Source organism: Copadichromis virginalis, linkage group LG6, assembly GCF_057382275.1.
Source record: "Copadichromis virginalis isolate Kocher_CV1m ecotype Utaka linkage group LG6, C_Virginalis_male_GT1.1, whole genome shotgun sequence".
Classification (NCBI taxonomy): domain Eukaryota; kingdom Metazoa; phylum Chordata; class Actinopteri; order Cichliformes; family Cichlidae; genus Copadichromis; species Copadichromis virginalis.
The window spans coordinates 38,897,301-38,917,802 of NC_140623.1; the positions used below are offsets into that span (position 1 = coordinate 38,897,301).

Below are 20,502 nucleotides of genomic sequence, written 5' to 3' on the forward strand. Positions count from 1 at the left end.
GAACACAAGTGAACAGACATGTAACATCATACAAGACCAATATTTCATCTGCCTCCATAATGATTTCACTTCCCTTCTCAACAAAATCCAAGGTGTTCTGGTTGTGGTGTTTAGAGCTGCCTGCCAGCAGGTTGAAGATCCAAGACAGAAACTTGGGTGACCAAGTTGATCACGAAGACAATTTGTCTTAAAGGTACACCCTGTTTATGTATCTTCGGTAAACCATATAGACTTGGTGTAGCTTCCCCTGGGTATAGCCTGTGGTATGAGGTCTGGTCCATAGTATTGTCTTCGTCTAACTGCTATCACCTTCTTCAAGTTCTCATATTTTGGCTAAAAATTTTTCTGCTAATTATTGTTGCCCCATAACTGACTAGACCTAGATTCTAGTACAGATGAAGAAGTGGCGTTTTGATTGTGCCTTGTTATTGTTGCACATTTAATAAATAAATGTTTCTTCTTAGTAAGATTTTATTATCTAAAATTTGTAATTCTATATAATAAATTTTATATAATATATTCTTAAAATAGTTTGTAAGAAATTATTATATAATTTTGCTGACAAAAGCAAAGCTGTCATGGGACTCTGCAGGCCGGTCAAAAACGACACCCTTACTACTTCCATAGGAATGCAAGGTAAGTAACGGCCAGGTGCTGATAATCCAGTGCACTTGATTAACTGATTATCAGCATGTCTGGCCACGTGTATAGAAGCAGAGGATTTGGCAGTTTGGGCTGGTCTGCAGTATTCAGGTGTATATTAACACAATGTCGCAATCTTCCTAGGAGTGGATGTTCTAGCAAATTTGTTTGGGTGTTGTTTTGTGCTTGTTTTGCATCCACAGCATTCAGCATTCATTCTTGCAATCACTGAATCGACCATGAACTTTTTTGTATACCAAAGTTAGTCTGACACCTAAATCCACCGAAACTTGGTCTTGCAGCAGGACAATAATCCAAAGCACAGTTTGGCTGAAAAAAAAAAGAATCAAGGCCCAGTTCAGAACTCAGGGGACTGAAATGCTGTTGAGTGCTGCAATATCTGCATAACTGCAAGATATTGCTGGTAAGGAGGATTTCACAATGGGTGTACTTAACCTTTGTTTTATTTCAATAATGTGTAAAGAGCAATAGTTTCCACACACATTAAATATGTGTGAAGGAAGTAAAACTGGTGCGCATATGACATTGACTTTTTATATGTTCAGTATAAAAACGCAACGTCTTCATCTGTACAACAGTCTAGATCAGATCATAGACTGTACTAACCAAAGCCTGCGGTCAACTGTCAAAGTAAGACCACCAAGTCCTTTGTTTCTTTAAGAATGATTACATGCAGGGTTAACAAGTTTAATAGCCTTTTATCTATAAATTGTTGTTTGCATGCCCACACTTTATGAACGTGGAGAAATTTGATTTTTTTTTTAAAGATATCTTAGCAGCATTTGTTTTCTGGAATTTTTTTAGGACAGTAAAGTCTGTCTAAATGTTTTCAAAGTGTACTCAACTTCTCACCAGATTAAGAAAAGCAAGCAATTTTTGTCTTTTTTTCCTTTTATATTACATTGTTTTGCAGTGGTCTACTTTAACATTTCTCTTCGTCTCTTTTTGTATCTTTACTGTGCTAAATAAGAACTGGTACTTCACTTTAGTATGCACAGGTACAATAGAAAATCACAGTAAACACAACTTTACCACTGTTTGGTTTAATTTAAAAAGCTGCCAGGGTAGAGTGAGGTAGGTACTGAGGCAGGATATAGGTTGACCACTCATACTCATACCACTACATAGACACAAAAGTTTAACTGTGTGATTTCTGGTTTCACATACATCTCCACTGAGAAATGACAAATTATTTGGGGGTGAAGTGAACATTTGAAAAATACTCTATTATATTGGTCATTTTTTTATATTTAAAGTTTAATCATCATTTAATCTCTTCTCATTGTTCCATTCAGATGGCAAAGCTGTGGCACGTCCTACTCCTGTGTTGGGCATGGAGTCCCCTGTGCCTTCCTTCCAGTGTGAGCTTCATTGGTACACCACAGGAGTGTGAAAAGGCTCACTTTGTCCCTGGTTACAACTTGGGTGGTGAAGGCTTTGACATTGTGACGATGGAGAGAAAAGGTGCCTATGTGATCGACACTGAAACATGGAAGATTGGAAATGGTAACTGTAGGATGTACTGTAACCGTTACATGAATGGCGAGAAACAGAAGGTCCCTGTTGCTGTGGTGGACTGGAGAACCCTGCCCAAGTGCAGTTTGAAGGTCTCCAGTGTGGTCTATGATTCTGTTGAAACTCTTGTCAGTGACTCGACATCATCTGTATCCAACAACTGGGCAATTGGCCTTGACGTCCCGGTAGATCCTTCAGCAAAGGTTGGGGTTGGCTTAGGAGGTTCTCACTCAAGAGATTCCACCTTTGCCATGAAAAAGTCAAAACAAGACCGCTACACCTTCTTACACCATTCGATCAACTGTAAATTCTATGGGTGAGTATGTCAGGGAATATTTATGGAAGCCCGTTTCCGAAACTCGAAATTTTGAGAAATGTAACTCGAAATTTCGAGTTAGCTCTGCCAATCAGTAATCTACGTGGAATGCGCACTCAAAACTGGATCGCAACAAATCGGCGCTTTCGAGAGTATGTTTGCTGATAGTAACACCATGTGATTCAGCTAATAACACAAGGATTTCATATTTTGTGAAGCCACACTGAAAATAATCAGCAATTTGTGCATTCAGGACTGACTGTAATAGTGGTAGCTTAGCTGTAGCATTTGTAGCTGAGGGCTTCAGCTTCTGGGTAACAAAGAAATGACGTAATTCACATAGATTACTGATTGGCAGTGCTAGCTCAAAATTTGGAGTTAATAACTCCAAATTTTGAGAAAAGTAAGTCAAAATTTCGAGCTACTTTTATTCTAAATTTCGATAAAATAACTCTAAATTTTGTGTTATGGATACATTTTTTTAGTGACAGAAATGCACTTTTTTTTATAATAACAAATTTTATTTCATTTGAATTTATGTGACGTCAAACAGATTTTCAATTATGTGTCACATATAGCCTATTTTAATTTTAAGTATGTAAAACATTACAGAAAAAAACGTCAGTGTAAAAAAGCCCTATCATATATAGAAAATGTTCACAGTTATTGAAGCACATCGTTAAGTTTGAGTTTTCCTTGTTTCTGTGTTTGGATTAATTATTGTTCCTCAATATGGCTGGCAATGGTTAATGTATTTGGCAGATATAATGTAAAACGGATGACGAACATCTAGTTGACATGAACTCAATATGCAAACTTATTATAATGATTTTTAAGACAATGCTCCCTGGTGCAATATACTGTGAAAAGCTAAAAATGATGCCCTCCTGCTCCCAGTCTGTATACTTTGCTAAGCCATCCACTGGATCAGATTGGCCAGTGAGTCATATGTTTGACAACACTGTTTCTTAATAGTTTGCTGCCATTTCCTCTGCGATTAATAAAGTATTATGATTTGACTTAAAGGAAACAAAATCTAAGGTGATTCACTTTTCTGTGATATGCTTTTCTGTTCCACAGCTACAGACTGGCAACAAGTCCTCCTTTGAGTCAAGAATTTAAGTCGGCTTTGGATATTCCCCCTTATTCCTCTAAAACTGCGCCATTATATCACAATCTGATTGACACTTATGGAACACATTACATCACACAAGTGTCTCTTGGAGGTGAAATTAAAGCAACCACTGCTGTCAGGACCTGCATGGCTACAATGAATGGACTAACAGATACTGATGTTAGTGACTGTTTGTCAGTTGAAGCTTCAGCTTCTTTTGCAAATTCTGCCAGTATTAATGCCACAATTGACCACTGTCAGAGAAAGAAAAACAAGTTGGGGTCTAATCAAACTTTCAGCAGTTCATTTAATGAGCGGCGCACAGAGGTCATTGGTGGAGATATTGATGGAGGTGATATCCTCTTTGTAGGTCAATCTGACCCCTCGGCCTATAAAAACTGGCTCATTTCTCTTAAAAGTATCCCTGATGTGGTCCAATACAACTTAAAACCCCTACACACCATACTGCCATTAAATCATCCTGCCAGGGCGGGACTGAAGCAACAAGTGGAGCAGTACATTAAGAAAAATGCAGTGCTGAAGAAATGTTCAGAAACCTGTAAGATTGGGCACCGATCAAACGCAAGAGATCCTTGTGCTTGTGTCTGCAACAGTAACCAGAACATCAAGTCAAACTGCTGTCCTGCTGGGAAAGGTCTGGCAACCTTAAAGGTGTTCAAACTTTATGCAAAGGGTCTGTATGGTGACAAGTGGACTGAGACAGATGGTTCAGTGGAGGTGACATATGGTGATCAGAAAAAGCGCACTGATATTATAAGTAATGATGACAACCCTAGATGGAGAGAAACATTTGAGTTTGGAACCATCACCATCAACATGAAAAACAAACTTAAATTTGCTGTGTATGATGAGGACACTTACTGGAACAGTGATCTGTTAGGCAAGTGTTCATTTGATCTGCGAGCAGGGAAGGTGAGCGACAGCTGCATGCTGAATCATGGGACCTTCTTCTTTTCCTACATCGTAGAGTGTGCACCAAGTCTTAGTGGGAACCAGTGTCAGGAGTATATCCCCTCGGCCATGAGTCCGTCTTTGGCTGAGGTTTTCCACACCAGAAATGGGGTTCTTCTTGGAAAGATTGGGAATAAGTATGAGGAGTCAGTAAATGAGTGATTTTAAACCAAATGTCATTGTTAGGAAATGAGTCAGGGGGAGATGATTATGTACTGGATATCTGTTTGCTTATGTTTTTGCTTTTTATTGCAGCTAAAATATTTACATTTATTTGTTCAGTGGGTGTAATGCATGAAGAAGTCATGACAAAGAACAGTTGCCCCAGTTTGTTTTAGGTGTGAAGGAAGTAAAACTAGCACACGCCTTTGTGGGTTTTAAAGTAGTTAAAAACAAAATCTGTGACAACAGCAGACTCAAGTCTCCACTTCTAGATCAGTTAGTAAAGCATAGGCCGAATAATAGATCTATGCTGCTCTATCGATCAGAGCCTGCTGTTCACCGTCAGTGTAATACTACAAAATGCTTTGTCATTTTTAAAACATTCTTGAGTAGCACAATTGTTCACATGTGCGTCTCCAGTGAGTAATGTGTGAAAAGGTTTAGAGCTGCAGTGCATGTGTGAAAACTGTTTTAATGTATTGGGAAAAAGTTGAGAATGTTTAACTTTTGTTATTTTTGTTTTTTTATCCATGTCATTTCATATCTTCTCATTCTTAAATGGTTCCATACAGATGGCAAAGCTGCGGCACCTCCTGCTTCTGTGCAGGGCTGTCTGGTTAGAATGTAAACTGCATCTGTCATGTTCATGTCTATTCAAGTTTCAGACATTGCATTTTATATCCAGACTGCGCTGCTTCTTCTGTATTACACTTTCACGTACTGCAAATTTGTAACTGTGCAGCTCATATAAGTTACAACTGTCCACTTCATTTGTGTCTTGCAGAGTACGGTACATAAACTCAGGACATGGCTGATCAATACAAGCATCATTCCATACTTTCTGTGTTGGAGTTTACTGCAGACTAACCATACAGTTTAAGTTTGTATTTAGAATTTGTATCTTTTTACTTATTCTCTATGTCAGAGTACAGTATCCTGCCATTTGCACTATGTGTAAACCTGGAGCTTTATAATTTGTCTCTTTGCATACATTTACATGGCTGAGATGACAATAAAGTTCACTTTGACTTTTACTTCATGGGTCACATACAACCCAGTGTGAATTTAAGTGGGATCAAACTGTTGAATTACAACAAAAAACTATTTTAATAAAAGTACTATTGCTGAAAACTTTGACATTTAATAAATGATACTTTATAAAGAAAATTAATATATTTGAGTTCTTCCTGTTTCATTTTGGATAATGTGTTTGTCAGTAAGAAGGATGTAAAGCTGATGATGAGATTCACTCATGATGTGATCTTATGACTTGCAAGATCATTCTTCCTGGTTTCAAAACAATGAGAAGCAGAAATTGTTGCCCTCCTTCTCTGAAACTGTCCACTTTAAAAAGCCAGCAGTTGGCCTGTGGGTCAAATGTTTGAAGCTTATTTTGGAAATATGAAGTAAATCCATACATATGTGAACTAGTTGTGTTTGTGAGGTTTTAATTAGCCTTTGTAAAGGGGCCAAACAATAATACAGAGTACAACAGCAGTCTGCATGGCTTTTTACAAAGATAAATAACAATCATAAAATCATTTAGAAACACAATTTATCTACATGGTCACAGAATACAGTCAGAACATTCAGTGCAAAATGTAACTTATACATTTAAGTATATTTTGTGTTAAAGGGCTTCTGTGGCCTTTGTTGCTCAGCTTTAACTATATGAGTCCTTCCCATCAACTCAGTTGCACCACACTGTTATCTGTGTAGGCTAAACCTATTTCATGCAGAGGGCCTCACAATATCCGATTTTCACTGCACATTAATTCATTTGTAGTTGAAAGGTGAACTTACTGTAACACCAACAGAAAAGTATAGTAAAGAAGTAATTTAAAAATAATAACTATACAAGAATATGCCATATTGTGAGTGAATGGAATCTGGTAGGAAAGTTATCCAAACCACATAACACACACATCTGGGAATATCAGCAAGATCCCCGAAACACACGCACACACTGGTGTCAGGTTGAGGTGAGCAACAGCCTTTTTATTTGTGACAACATGGACTGCGGTTTCTTAGCCTTTCAGTTCAGCACGCAGACACACTGGATGGCTGCCACCGACTTCTTTCCTGCACACCTGTTCTTCCCGCCCTGTGACCTCACTGCGTCACCCCTCCTCTGCAGCAGGCCAGAGACTACACCTCCGCCACACCAGCAAAACTAATCTTTGATTATCTAAATATTATATGTTATGTTATATTGTAGAAGAGCAGGTAGACGTGTTATGACCTGCTGCAACCAGAGACGTGTTTATGACAGAGATTCGGAGAGATCCGTCAGTTATTTCATTGCTGTTCACGGCAGGTTAATGTGATTCTCAGACCGTTACGGACAGTCGGCTGCTGGCCGTTGAGGTTACCTCAGTCTAGATTTTAATGGTAGTAAATTCTAAACCAGTTTACGTTTAAATACACGTATCACGTCACAGATTAAAAAGAAGAAGAAGAAGTAAAAAAGTGTTCGATAGATAATCATTCAATTATAACGCGGTTAGGTCATGACTAATCTAATTTAAAAAGCCTCTTGTCACCTCTCGAGGCACTGACCTACTTTAAAGACCCACAAAGTTCTGAGCAAGTTGCAGTGGTGATGGTGGGAGGACCTGCGGACACTTTCAGATAGGAAACTTGGTTGAGCTTTACACTTACGTGAGGCTCGGATTAACAATTATTTTTAAAAGATGAAACTTAGATGTTTCAAAGTCTGATATTCTATGTTTGTAAAAGGGTATCATGTCTCTATTTCCTGTCAATCTTTCTTGTTCTTTGCCTATATGGATAACTGTTTGTGGATTGCTAAGAATGTGCAGTGCTGAGTTTGAGGTACTTTGATGAGCAATTCTCATATGTTGGCTAAAAGCTTTTCTGCTAATCACTGTTTCCCCAAGACTCACAAAACGTTTTTTTCTGAGACTAACAAAGAACTTCAGTTTTGATTGTGCCCTACTGTTGTTGCAGACTTCATACCTAACCATAGCTAATAATTATATAAATATGCATGAGCCACAACTCCTCCACAATGGTGTTAAGGACCATTAAAGCCATATACGAAACGATTACTGAAAGAATTTGCTGCTCAAAGTGGTTTTACAAGGGGTGTACATATTCTTTTCCACAGGATTTTGTTACTCCTGAGAACATTTTCTTTCTCATATGACTGTCTTCACTTACTGGAACATATTAACAAGCCACAACAAAACAGTTCCCCCATGTGTGATATTGGTGTGAACCAGGTAAAACACGTCTTTGTGGGATTGTGGGTTTTAAATTTCTGAGGTATAAAGGAGCGTGGTGCAACCTAAACTTCACTCTTTCATCTTTACTACCCTCTAGGTAAGATAATAGAAGGTACTGACCAAAGCTTTCAGTCAGCTGTCAAGGTAAGACCACCAAGTCCTTTGTTCCGTATGATTTTCTTTTTGCCGTTTGGTTAATACTTTAGTGTAGTGGCTCTGAAAACATTGGTCATGCTCCAGTGGAGCTGCACGAAGTCACTGCATGACCAGTAGAAACTAGATAAGATGGTTAATGTAACAAAACTATGCAAAACAAGAGTTTTTTTTTAAATTCAACTGCTTACAGTTTATTTTGTTATCGTGAAATATTATATGTTCTTAGTTGTTTACAAGGAGTAACATGTTTAGCCAAATATTCTATTTATATTGCTGGCTGCCTGAGTGGTGTCCAAAAAATGACACGGGCTTTATAGATAACTGCAAAACTTTTTATGTTTTGTTATTAGACACAGCATCCATCCCACTTGGAGGGAGCAACTATTATTTCTAGAAATGTGGCTTATCTGGGGGACACCAAAGTGTTCTGAGGCCGGCCGAGAGATATAATCTCCCTCACAGTCCCTGTTAGTAAATTATTTACTAGTTGATCATCATATTTATTTACTTATAATTTACATCATATTTAGCTCCTCAGAATTTGAAAGCCTTGAATCAGAAGTACTTGGCTTGCTGGTGTAACTCTTGTACTCACATCTTAAAGCAGATAACCCATTAGCTGGAGAGGAGATGGTGTCTGAGTAATTTAGAAGGTCTACAACAAATTTGGGTCTAATAAAGGTTATCTTATCTTATCTTATGTTATTTATGCTGGAAAAAGAGTTTCTTGCTTTATAAAATAAAACCCCCTGTAAAGCTACACCTTGCCATTCATCACTGATTAAAGAAAATAAGAACAACCCCAGGCTTCTCTTCAGCACTGTCGCCAGGCTGACATGGTGACTGCTTCTTCACTCTTGAGGATTCATGTACATTAGAATATCAAAGTAGACAAAGCTGCCTGGATAGAGTGAGGAAGAAGCAGGATATATGTTGACAGCTCGCTAGCTATGAATTCAAATGTTACCTGCACATACTTCACATGAGCAAAATCAAATGTAGTCAGAAAAGATAGGATCTTTGGGTGAGGTATAGTGGATATTTTTGGTGTTTAAGTTTACACTGGGGGGCAGCATGGCGGTTAGCACTGTTGCCTCATAGCAAGAAGGTCCATCAGTCCAGGGTCTGTGTGGTGTTTGCATGTTCTCCCTGTGTTTGCTTGGGTTCTTTCTGGGTACTCCGGCTTCCTCCTACAGTCCAAAGACATGCAGTTAGTGGGGATAAGTTAATTGGTAGCTCTAAATTACTTATGGGTTTGAATATGAGTGTGAATGGTTGTCTGTGTCTGTGTGTTAGCCCTGTGACAGACTGGTGACCTGTCCAGGGTGTACCCTGCCTCTTGCCCTAAGAAAGCTGGAATGGAATTTTGCACTGTTTAACTTCCCCTTTGTTCATGTAATTTAATCTCCTCTCATTGTTAAATGATTCCATTCAGATGGCAAAGCTGTGGCACGTCCTGCTCCTGTGTTGGGCATGGAGTCCCTTGTGCCTTCCATCCAGTGTGAGCTTCATTGGTACACCACAGGAGTGTGAAAAGGCTCACTTTGTCCCTGGTTACAACTTGGGTGGTGAAGGCTTTGACATTGTGACGATGGAGAGAAAAGGTGCCTATGTGATCGACACTGAAACATGGAAGATTGGAAATGGTAGCTGTAGGATGTACTGTAACCGTTACATGAATGGTGAGAAACAGAAGGTCCCTGTTGCTGTGGTGGACTGGAGAACCCTGCCCAAGTGCAGTTTGAAGGTCTCCAGTGTGGTCTATGATTCTGTTGAAACTCTTGTCAATGACTCGACATCATCTGTATCCAACAACTGGAAAATTGGCCTTGACATCCCGGTAGATCCTTCAGCAAAGGTTGGGGTTGGCTTTGGAGGTTCTCACTCAAGAGATTCCACCTTTGCTATGAAAAAGTCAAAACAAGACCGCTACACCTTCTTACACCATTCGATCAACTGTCATTACTATGGGTGAGTATGTCAGTGGATATTTTTCTTATTTGAGTAATTTTTATTTATTTATTTTTTAATGTATTTCTTCTTTAGTTTAGCATCAAGAGTGATTTAAAATGTCACTGAAGTATTTATTACAATTACTGCAGTGGTGTCAAACATCCCCCCCCCCACACACACACACACACACACAGGGTCAGGGAGTGTTCTGGAATAATCAAATCATTATATATATATATATATATATATATATATATATATATATATATATATATATATATATATATATATATATATATATATATATTTATTTATTTATTTATTTATTTATTAATTAATTATTTTTTTTACATGTTTTTATTGTATGATGTGAAAAGTAAGGGTAATTTTTAAAAATTGATTTTCACCCTTCAAATTGATTTTAGTTTGAATAATGCGATATCGATTTATTAAACCCCCGAATCGACTTTTAAATATTAATGTATTTTGCCAGAAACGCCAGAATCTCAGGTTAAAGCTCACAAAACTGGTTTAACAACTGCCAAATAGCTAAAACAGGTGAAACATCTTCAAGCAACTTAAAGAAGTGCGGTGTTTTTCTTTCCAAGCTCCTTAGACTTCAGAAAGTTACACACACATAACAGGGGCGATAGCTTGTATAGCACACTGTATATTTCATACATAACATCTTCTCCCCACTAAGGTAAGCGACCGCAGCACTGCCCACAGAAATATTTCACTTAACCTAAATGGTACTTTTTTCTTTTCTTTTTTCTTCTTTTCTTTTCTTTCTTTCTTTCTTTTTTTTACAACACGGTAACAAGTGGGTGGCTTAGTGACCCTCACTAGATAATGTCTAACAATTTCTGTAACCTGTATACACTCAGTGTTTCAATAGACTGGTGTGTTTCTGGAGGTATTGTGGTCCGCAGAACTTGTTCAACAGTCTTTTCCTGATGAGATGTACCAGGGTGGAGCAAGGTGTCACTATCACTCTGGGCTGGTGACATTTAGAATAGAATAGAATAGAATAGAAAATTTATTGTCATTGCACATGTCACAAGTACAAGGCAACAAAATGCAGTTTGCATCTATCGAGAAAGTGCTTTAGCAATAATATAGATATATTACAAAATATATATTAGCAATAAAAAATGGATCTATTATAGGTATGAGGGTACAAAATATGGGTCTATTATGGTATGTTACAATGTACACGGTATGAAGGTAAGTTATGAATATGCTATAACTACAAGTATGTACAGGCAGTAGTGAGTGTACAAGCTATGTACAGGCTATGAACAGGGTATAAATATGAAAACTATACAAAAATATGAAACTATACAGAAATATGAACTATACAAGTTATAAACAGTTGTAGAACTATAATTATTATTGTACAGAATGATTGTCTGTACAGAATTTACAAACAGGTCCTCAATGCGTGGAAGTAGGTACTTATCCACACAGAGCTGTGAATTGAGAGTGACCTTGAAAGCCCCACACAGTCTCACTGAGCCATCCTTCTTGTTGACAGGCACTATGCCCCACTGGTGTGAAGACCCCAAGTTCAGTCAGGCGTTTCAGTTCAGCCTACACTCGAGGTCAGAGAGCATAAGGCATGTTACATGGTGGACAGAATTTGGCTACATTATCAGGCCTAAGAATCAATCTGGCTTTAATTCCTTTCATTGACCCAAACTCCTTAGAGAAAACAGCTGAGTGTTTTGTTAGCACAGCCCCCAGATTGTCATTTCCACTTTGCTCTCTGGCATGAATGTCTTTCAAGTTCAGTTTAATAATTCTCAACCACTCTGGTGCCAGCGGTTCCCCAGTGTATGTCTTCAGCATGATGTCAGTGGGTTGCAGCAGCAACTGACTCAGCATACTTTTGTACTGTTCTCATGGGAGCAAAGACACGCCACCCCCTGTATCCAGCTCCATCTTCATTTTCTTCCCGTTAACTACAGGCATCAGGGAGATAAGTGAATCCCTCTCTTTTCGAGACAATGAATACAGTTCCAACTCACTATCAGTGTCAGATCTGATTCATTCACTTTCACTTTCCTCACCAGCAACATGATGAATTCTTCTCTTTTTGTCCTTAACTCTGTGTTTAACTGCATTACCTTTCAGTTCAGGTTTTCCGTCTTTCTCTTTCCTGTTCCAATCTTGGCTGCTTCTGGCTCTACCTTTACGCATGCGTTTCGTGTGGCCTTTCCTCCCCAACTGGTGACAGTCACGGTCCTTGTACCAGCAGTCATCATCAGTATGATTCATTTTCCCACAGCGATGGCATCCATCACCTTTTTGCGACAGCACCGTGTTCACTTTAAGAGAGCCACTTAACTGCTGAATTCATGTGTTGCTGTCTCTGCCAACATGGCATAGTCAACTGCTTTGCAGAACATGAGATCCTTTTCTGTCAAAAGATGCTTCTCCACAGTTTCACACTTTAATCCACAAACAAATCTGTCCTGTAGAGCATCTTCCAGATACACACCAAACTCACAATGTTCTGACAGTCTTTTCAACACCACCACATACTGTGCGACTGTTTCCTGTTCCCCCTGATTCCTCTTGTGGAACCGGAACCTTTGCAAAACTCCCACAATATTGTCATACTGCAGGCTTGTTTGGAGCTACCAGGTTACGCAGCAGACCATACGTTTTGGGACCCATCACACAGCAGCACTGGCACTCGTTTCTCAGACTGAATGTCATTAGCCAGGATGCAATGCTCAAAACGTTCAATATATGTTGCCCACTGCTTACCAGCATCATCAAAGGGATCCATCTGCCCAATCATTCCAGCCATGATGCATCTACAGCCAACACTGTCGTTTCTGACTCGTTGTAGAAAAAGCAGCTCACCGAATCCACAGCTCGGAAGTCCTTTCACCATGCTATTGTTTGTTTTCCATCCACACTTGGCCACGCAGTCAGTACATGCACAGTAGACGGCCAAGTCTTCCAGACTTCACAGCACATAACAGGGCGTGGTGCCCACTACTGGTGATAGCTTGTATAGCACACAATATATTTTGGCTTATACATAACAAATTCCCTCTTGCTGTTTTGCTTGCACCAGGAAAAAAAATCACACTTCCTGCATGGCTTTCTCTCACTCTGTACTTCAAGACCAGTTTGCCATTAAAAATCTCTGTTTTCTGCATTACTCTGTTATGCACCAGTCTACCGTCTATTCAGTGCTTTCAGCCAAGAAAGCCGAATTTCTGCTGTTCAATAGCGAAGAAATATAAGCTTTTGCAATAATAATGACAAAACCGAATAAAACCTCTGTAACTTTGCTCTGCTTGACTTCAGCAGCATCAGATAATGTTCATATGTTGCACATTACCTGATCTACTGGAGAATATTTTTAAGGTGCGTATCTGCAATAAAAAGTCAGGATAGGAAAAACTCATTCATATTTTTCTGTTTTATCTTCACTTACTTTGACACAAAGGTATCTGCTGTGATGATTACACCACTGATGTGGTCTCACAAGTGTCAGCTTTGTTTTTATACATAGATATAAAAATATGGATATGTACTGATAAATGGTCAGAAATGAAATATTTATGAATGTTTGAGTCAAAATCGAATTGAATTGGAATCGAATCAGTTATAGAAATCGAAAGTGATAACCAGCCCTAGTGAAAAGCATTCACCATGTTACAAAACAGCTGATAATGTTACAGTTTTTCATTCTATGGCTAAACCATTATTAATTGGTGTAGATAGTCATGAGTAATGTGTTTGTCAGCAGGATTTAAAATGGATGACGAGTTTCCTGTTCAGTTGAAAGTATTATTTTCATCACTTGCAAGACAGTGCTTCCTGGTGCAAAATAATGTGAAAAGTCTAAAGCTTATTCTTAGCAGTTTTCCATTTTGAAAAGCCATCCAGTGGACCAGATTTTTGGTGGGCCAGATCTGGCCCGTGAGTCAAATGTTTGACATCTCTCTGATGTTGATAGTTGGAATCAATTTGAATTAACTTATTTATATGCTTTTCTGTTCCACAGCTACAGACTGGCAACAAGTCCTCCTTTGAGTCAGGAATTCCAGCCGGCAGTTGACTCCATTCCCCCTTATTCCTCTAAAACTGCGCCATTATATCACAATCTGATTGACACTTATGGAACACATTACATCACACAAGTGTCTCTTGGAGGTGAAATTAAAGCATCCACTGCTGTCAGGACCTGCATGGCTACAATGAATGGACTAACAGATACTGATGTTAGTGACTGTTTGTCAGTTGAAGCTTCAGCTACTTTTGCAAATTCTGCCCGTATTAAAGCAGAGTATGAACACTGTCAGAGAAAGAAAAACAAGTTGGGGTCTAATCAAACTTTCAGCAGTTCATTTAATGAGCGGCACACAGAGGTCATTGGTGGAGATATTGATGGAGGTGATATCCTCTTTGCAGGCCAATCTGACCCCTCGGCCTATAAAAACTGGCTCATTTCTCTTAAAAGTATCCCTGATGTGGTCCAATACAACTTAAAACCCCTACACACCATACTGCCATTAAATCATCCTGCCAGGGCGGGACTGAAGCAACAAGTGGAGCAGTACATTAAGAAAAATGCAGTGCTGAAGAAATGTTCAGAAACCTGTAAGATTGGGCACCGATCAAACGCAAGAGATCCTTGTGCTTGTGTCTGCAACAGTAACCAGAACATCAAGTCAAACTGCTGTCCTGCTGGGAAAGGTCTGGCAACCTTAAAGGTGTTCAAACTTTATGCAAAGGGTCTGTATGGTGACAAGTGGACTCGGACAGATGGTTCAGTGGAGGTGACATATGGTGATCAGAAAAAGCGCACTGATATTATAAGTAATGATGACAACCCTAGATGGAGAGAAACATTTGAGTTTGGAACCATCACCATCAACATGAAAAACAAACTTAAATTTGCTGTGTATGATGAGGACACTTACTGGAACAGTGATCTGTTAGGCAAGTGTTCATTTGATCTGCGAGCAGGGAAGGTGAGCGACAGCTGCATGCTGAATCATGGGACCTTCTTCTTTTCCTACACCGTAGAGTGTGCACCAAGTCTTAGTGGGAACCAGTGTCAGGAGTATATCCCCTCGGCCATGAGTCCGTCTTTGGCTGAGGTTTTCCACACCAGAAATGGGGTTCTTCTTGGAAAGATTGGGAATAAGTATGAGGAGTCAGTAAATGTGTGAGTTCAATGCTAAATGTCACTGATGAGAGATGAGTCAATAAGAGAATAAGGATTTGACCATCTGCTGAATATCTATGTGCTTGTACTTCATGGCATTCTGTGTTTCTGTGTGCAAAAATATTTTTTGAACTCAAACATGCTTGTGAGAACTCAAAACTGTAATGCACTTAGTTCAAAAATCTAGCAATAAAGAATCAGCAAAGACAACATGTGTGTTTCATGTAATTATTCAAAAAATAATGTGTTACTGTTTATTAGGTTTCTGTAATGCATCAAGAGGTTATCACAAGCTACAGTTGCCCCATGTGCTTGAGGTGTGAGGGGAAACAAAACTAGTGCACATTGTTTCTGTGGGTGTGAGAGCAGTTAAAAATAAAATCTGTGAAAAGAGCACAATGAAGTCTCCACTTCTACATCAGTACTTTAGCATACTTCAGATGACAGAAGCTATTGATCTGAGCTGGCTGTCAACTGTCAGGGTAAGACGACAGAATTATTTCTTGTTTAAAGAAATTTCTTGACTTGAGCATTTGTTGTACGTTTCTGGTTCATTTCTGGTCTCACTGCTGTTCATGTGTGAAAACTACTTTTCTGTATTAGAAAAAATGAAATATTCAAACTTATACATATAAAAAAAGTCATTTATTCTCCTCTCATTGTTAAATGATTCCATTCAGATGGCAAAGCTGTGGCACGTCCTGCTCCTGTGTTGGGCATGGAGTCCCTTGTGCCTTCCATCCAGTGTGAGCTTCATTGGTACACCACAGGAGTGTGAAAAGGCTCACTTTGTCCCTGGTTACAACTTGGGTGGTGAAGGCTTTGACATTGTGACGATGGAGAGAAAAGGTGCCTATGTGATCGACACTGAAACATGGAAGATTGGAAATGGTAGCTGTAGGATGTACTGTAACCGTTACATGAATGGCGAGAAACAGAAGGTCCCTGTTGCTGTGGTGGACTGGAGAACCCTGCCCAAGTGCAGTTTGAAGGTCTCCAGTGTGGTCTATGATTCTGTTGAAACTCTTGTCAATGACTCGACATCATCTGTATCCAACAACTGGAAAATTGGCCTTGACATCCCGGTAGATCCTTCAGTAACAGTTGGGGTTGGCTTTGGAGGTTCTCACTCAAGAGATTCCACCTTTGCCATGAAAAAGTCAAAACAAGACCGCTACACCTTCTTACACCATTCGATCAACTGTAAATTCTATAGGTGAGTATGTCAGGGGATATTTGTCTTCTTTTTTTAAAATTTACTGAGACTTTTTATTTTATTTTATTTTACAGCAGTGGTGTCAAACAATTCGTAATTATATGCCCAGTGATGGGGAGTAACGGAATACATGTACCGCCGTTACATATTTAAAATACAAAATATGAGTAACTGTATTCCGTTCCAGTTACCGTTTAAAAGGTGGTATTCAGAATACAGTTACTTTGTTGAATTAAATGGAGTACACGGTGGTCTTTTCCTGTTTCATGTGTTAGACTGTTCCCTATTTTTGGTAATTCCACGCTGGTGGAAACCCAAACAAAACACGCATTAAGAGGCTCTATTGCTTGTGTGTTGAATCAGCCCCCCCCCCCCCCCCATCATCTTTAAGTGACTGAGACAGGACTCATCACCACATTCTCATATCATCCTGACCCTTCTGGCCTCGCTAAAGCACAAGACACTTTAACGCCCTTCCCACGCAATGTACACAAGCTGTAAATTTCCACATTGTTTTATTTTATTTTATTTCTATTTATATAATTTGCATAACTCACCCATTTGCTGCACATAATGTCATCTTTGTATATACTCATTCACTGTATATAAAGTCCTGTCTGTCCCTCTCTCTTTTTTCCTTTGCACGGTCGAGGAGCGTATCACGTCACATTTCCCTGCGTGTTATACCTGTATAACCATGCACGTGACAAATAAAGAATCTTGAATCTTGAAAATCTTGTGTCTCAACCCCGCGCCCCATGTCACCCCTACTTGCAGCCCGCATAATGTCGTGAAGACATATTTTTAAAAATCATTATTCAAAAAAGTATTTAATATGAAGGCAATAGGCAGAGTGTTACAGGCATAGCCCTAAAGAATGTAGCCTTATGGGCAGTGTAGTCCGCGCTGCAGGGAGAATGGACTGCCATTCCCGTTATGTGTCTGTGAGCGCGAGGGAGAGAGGAAAAAGGAGAGTCAAAAAGTACGAGCTGTGACAAACCAGAAACGGGAGATGGAAGCATGTATATATAATAATAACCACTGCAGCCAAAAAGAGTGCCCGACGAGCGCAGTTGTAAGTAAGCTATTAAGACTCGACTGTACACTGTGTTCGTCTTTTCCTCCGAAACAATAAGTTCCGTTGAAGCAGCCTTTCAACGCCTCTCTCTGTCTCTCGCTAGCAAAGTTGACCCAGACAAGAAAGTAAAGCTAGTTTTCGGTTACGAGCCTGACACAGAACCCGACGTATTAGTCAGAGGTCCCTTTACTACGGTTCGGAGTCGTGGACCTGTTTTATATACGCGCGGAATAGTTTTCTATACGAGCTGCAAAAAGTGCAGCCTTACCTAATGTCCCCCCTACTGTTACTCATTTATATTAAGATTTAAAAATCTAGTTGGTATTGATATGGCGAGTAACCTGCAGTAATAGTAATAAATCACACAGCAATAGTACATTCATGTAGTTGTAAAAAGCATGATAATATATTAAGTAATCCAAAGTATTCAGAATATGTTACTCTGATTGAGTAAGGTAAAGGAATATGTTACAAAATATACTTTGGGGCATGTATTCTGTGGAATACATTTTAAAGGTGACCTTCCCAGTACTGTATATGCCATGTATAACCCAATTGCACTTTATGTGGCGTGGAGCAGCCAAACCATCGCATAAAAAACTATTAAAAACATTGTCAAATGTAAAGAAATGATATACTGAAAATTTTTATATTCATTGTATCATACTTTTACTAATCAGATCATTAAGTCTGAGTTTTTCCTGTTTCTGTCTGTAGCTTAATTATTGTTCCTCAGTATTGCTGGCCATGGTTAAAATGCATTTTTCAGTAAGACGATGTAAAACTGATGATGTACCTCTAGTTAAGACTGAGTAAAGATGCAATCATTTCATAATGATTTTTTTTTTAAAAAAATGCTTCCTGGTGCAAAACACTGGATCAGATTCACTTGTGGGTCATATGTTTGACACACCTGTTTCTCAACAGTTTGAGGCAGTTTCCTTAGTATTGTGATTCTGTTTTGAATTAATAGAAAGAAAAATCTAAAGTGATTCAAATAAAATGGTTCAGACATTAATGCATTTATATGCTTTTCTGTTCCACAGCTACAGACTGGCAACAAGTCCTCCTTTGAGTCAGGAATTCAAGCCGGCAGTTGACTCCATTCCCCCTTATTCCTCTAAAACTGCGCCATTATATCACAATCTGATTGACACTTATGGAACACATTACATCACACAAGTGTCTCTTGGAGGTGAAATTAAAGCAACCACTGCTGTCAAGACCTGCATGGCTACAATGAATGGACTAACAGATACTGATGTTAGTGACTGTTTGTCAGTTGAAGCTTCAGCTACTTTTGCAAATTCTGCCCGTATTAAAGCAGAGTATGAACACTGTCAGAGAAAGAAAAACAAGTTGGGGTCTAATCAAAGTTTCAGCAGTTCATTTAATGAGCGGCACACAGAAGCCATTGGTGGAGATATTGATGGAGGTGATATCCTCTTTGCAGGCCAATCTGACCCCTCGGCCTATAAAAACTGGCTCATTTCTCTTAAAAGTATCCCTGATGTGGTCCAATACAACTTAAAACCCCTACACACCATACTGCCATTAAATCATCCTGCCAGGGCAGGACTGAAGCAACAAGTGGAGCAGTACATTAAGAAAAATGCAGTGCTGAAGAAATGTTCAGAAACCTGTAAGATTGGGCACCGATCAAACGCAAGAGATCCTTGTGCTTGTGTCTGCAACAGTAACCAGAACATCAAGTCAAACTGCTGTCCTGCTGGGAAAGGTCTGGCAACCTTAAAGGTGTTCAAACTTTATGCAAAGGATCTGTATGGTGATGACTGGAGTCAAACAGATGGTTCAGTGGAGGTGACATATGGTGATCAGAAAAAGCGCACTGATATTATAAGTAATGATGACAACCCTAGATGGAGAGAAACATTTGAGTTTGGAACCATCACCATCAACATGAAAAACAAACTTAAATTTGCTGTGTATGATGAGGACAGTTACTGGAACAGTGATCTGTTAGGCGAGTGTTCATTTGATCTGCGAGCAGGGAAGGTGAGCGACAGCTGCATGCTGAATCATGGGACCTTCTTCTTTTCCTACATCGTAGAGTGTGCACCAAGTCTTAGTGGGAACCAGTGTCAGGAGTATATCCCCTCGGCCATGAGTCCGTCTTTGGCTGAGGTTTTCCACACCAGAAATGGGGTTCTTCTTGGAAAGATTGGGAATAAGTATGAGGAGTCAGTAAATGTGTGAGTTCAATGCTAAATGTCACTGATGAGAGATGAGTCAATAAGAGAATAAGGATTTGACCATCTGCTGAATATCTATGTGCTTGTACTTCATGGCATTCTGTCTTTGACTTTTATATGCAAAAATATTTCAGCCATGCTTGTGGGCAATGTAAGCCACTCTCTATGCTTCTTTTCCATAGTCGTTCAAAAATCTAGCAATAAAGCATCAGCAAAGACAATGCGTGTGTTTCATTTGAGTAATTAAAAAAATTGCCATGGTCTAAGGTGTTTTTGGCTGCCTGTTTTTGTGTTTTTGGACTTTTGGACCGTCATTTTTTGTTATTGTGTAGTTCCTGGTTTCTTTGTCTTGAGCTTTGCTTCCTAATTTAATCTTTTATATTTCTAGTTCCTAATTAGTTGTTCATTTAGTCTTTTACCTTTTGTGCTCTGTCTTCGTCACTGGCCTCTTGGTTGCCTTCCAGATCCCCATTGCCTGCACCGCCAGCATGAGGTCGTCCTGCAGAGCTCCTTCGTCTGCATGGCTGTCCACACTGTTGGCTCCGTCTCCTTTGGCCACTAATAAAGGAACTAATAAAGGTTAATAAGAGAGGACTATAAACTACTGGCATACATGAAACAACTATCTGAAGTAATCATTTATTAAAAATGTACAAAATTTCATAGTAATATTTAAATTAAATTTACATTATAAGAATT

At 39.2% G+C, this 20,502-nt stretch overlaps 3 protein-coding genes across 3 annotated transcripts; all 3 read left to right on the forward strand.

Moving 5' to 3' along the window:
* The first annotated feature begins 1,958 nt into the window (after positions 1 to 1,958).
* Positions 1,959 to 5,881, forward strand: LOC146708446 (perforin-1-like). The gene is made up of 2 exons (XM_085460335.1): positions 1,959 to 2,494; positions 3,575 to 5,881. Exons 1-2 carry the CDS (start codon positions 1,959 to 1,961, stop codon positions 4,740 to 4,742), a joined length of 1,704 nt encoding a protein of 567 aa, XP_085316461.1. The 3' UTR covers positions 4,743 to 5,881.
* Positions 5,882 to 9,569: 3,688 nt separating this feature from the next.
* LOC146708447 (perforin-1-like) lies at positions 9,570 to 15,388 on the forward strand. Its single transcript, XM_085460961.1, has 2 exons — positions 9,570 to 10,117; positions 14,130 to 15,388. The coding sequence occupies exons 1-2, from the start codon at positions 9,582 to 9,584 to the stop codon at positions 15,298 to 15,300; spliced, it is 1,707 nt and encodes a 568-aa protein (XP_085317087.1). The 5' UTR covers positions 9,570 to 9,581; the 3' UTR covers positions 15,301 to 15,388.
* Positions 15,389 to 15,728: 340 nt separating this feature from the next.
* On the forward strand, positions 15,729 to 20,024 carry LOC146708448 (perforin-1-like). The gene is made up of 3 exons (XM_085460962.1): positions 15,729 to 15,778; positions 15,977 to 16,512; positions 18,637 to 20,024. Exons 1-3 carry the CDS (start codon positions 15,737 to 15,739, stop codon positions 19,805 to 19,807), a joined length of 1,749 nt encoding a protein of 582 aa, XP_085317088.1. The 5' UTR covers positions 15,729 to 15,736; the 3' UTR covers positions 19,808 to 20,024.
* Positions 20,025 to 20,502: the final 478 nt, after the last annotated feature.

What these genes read in the sequence shown, in the direction of transcription:
- LOC146708446 (XM_085460335.1), top strand. Translation starts at nt 1,959, where the DNA reads ATGGCAAAGCTGTGGCACGTCCTACTCCTGTGTTGGGCATGGAGTCCC. An exon ending in ATCAACTGTAAATTCTATGG is followed by an intron (nt 2,495 to 3,574) that starts GTGAGTATGTCA and finishes TCTGTTCCACAG; the next exon opens with CTACAGACTGGCAACAAGTC.
- LOC146708447 (XM_085460961.1), top strand. Translation starts at nt 9,582, where the DNA reads ATGGCAAAGCTGTGGCACGTCCTGCTCCTGTGTTGGGCATGGAGTCCC. An exon ending in ATCAACTGTCATTACTATGG is followed by an intron (nt 10,118 to 14,129) that starts GTGAGTATGTCA and finishes TCTGTTCCACAG; the next exon opens with CTACAGACTGGCAACAAGTC.
- LOC146708448 (XM_085460962.1), top strand. Translation starts at nt 15,737, where the DNA reads ATGACAGAAGCTATTGATCTGAGCTGGCTGTCAACTGTCAGG. An exon ending in GCTGGCTGTCAACTGTCAGG is followed by an intron (nt 15,779 to 15,976) that starts GTAAGACGACAG and finishes GATTCCATTCAG; the next exon opens with ATGGCAAAGCTGTGGCACGT. An exon ending in ATCAACTGTAAATTCTATAG is followed by an intron (nt 16,513 to 18,636) that starts GTGAGTATGTCA and finishes TCTGTTCCACAG; the next exon opens with CTACAGACTGGCAACAAGTC.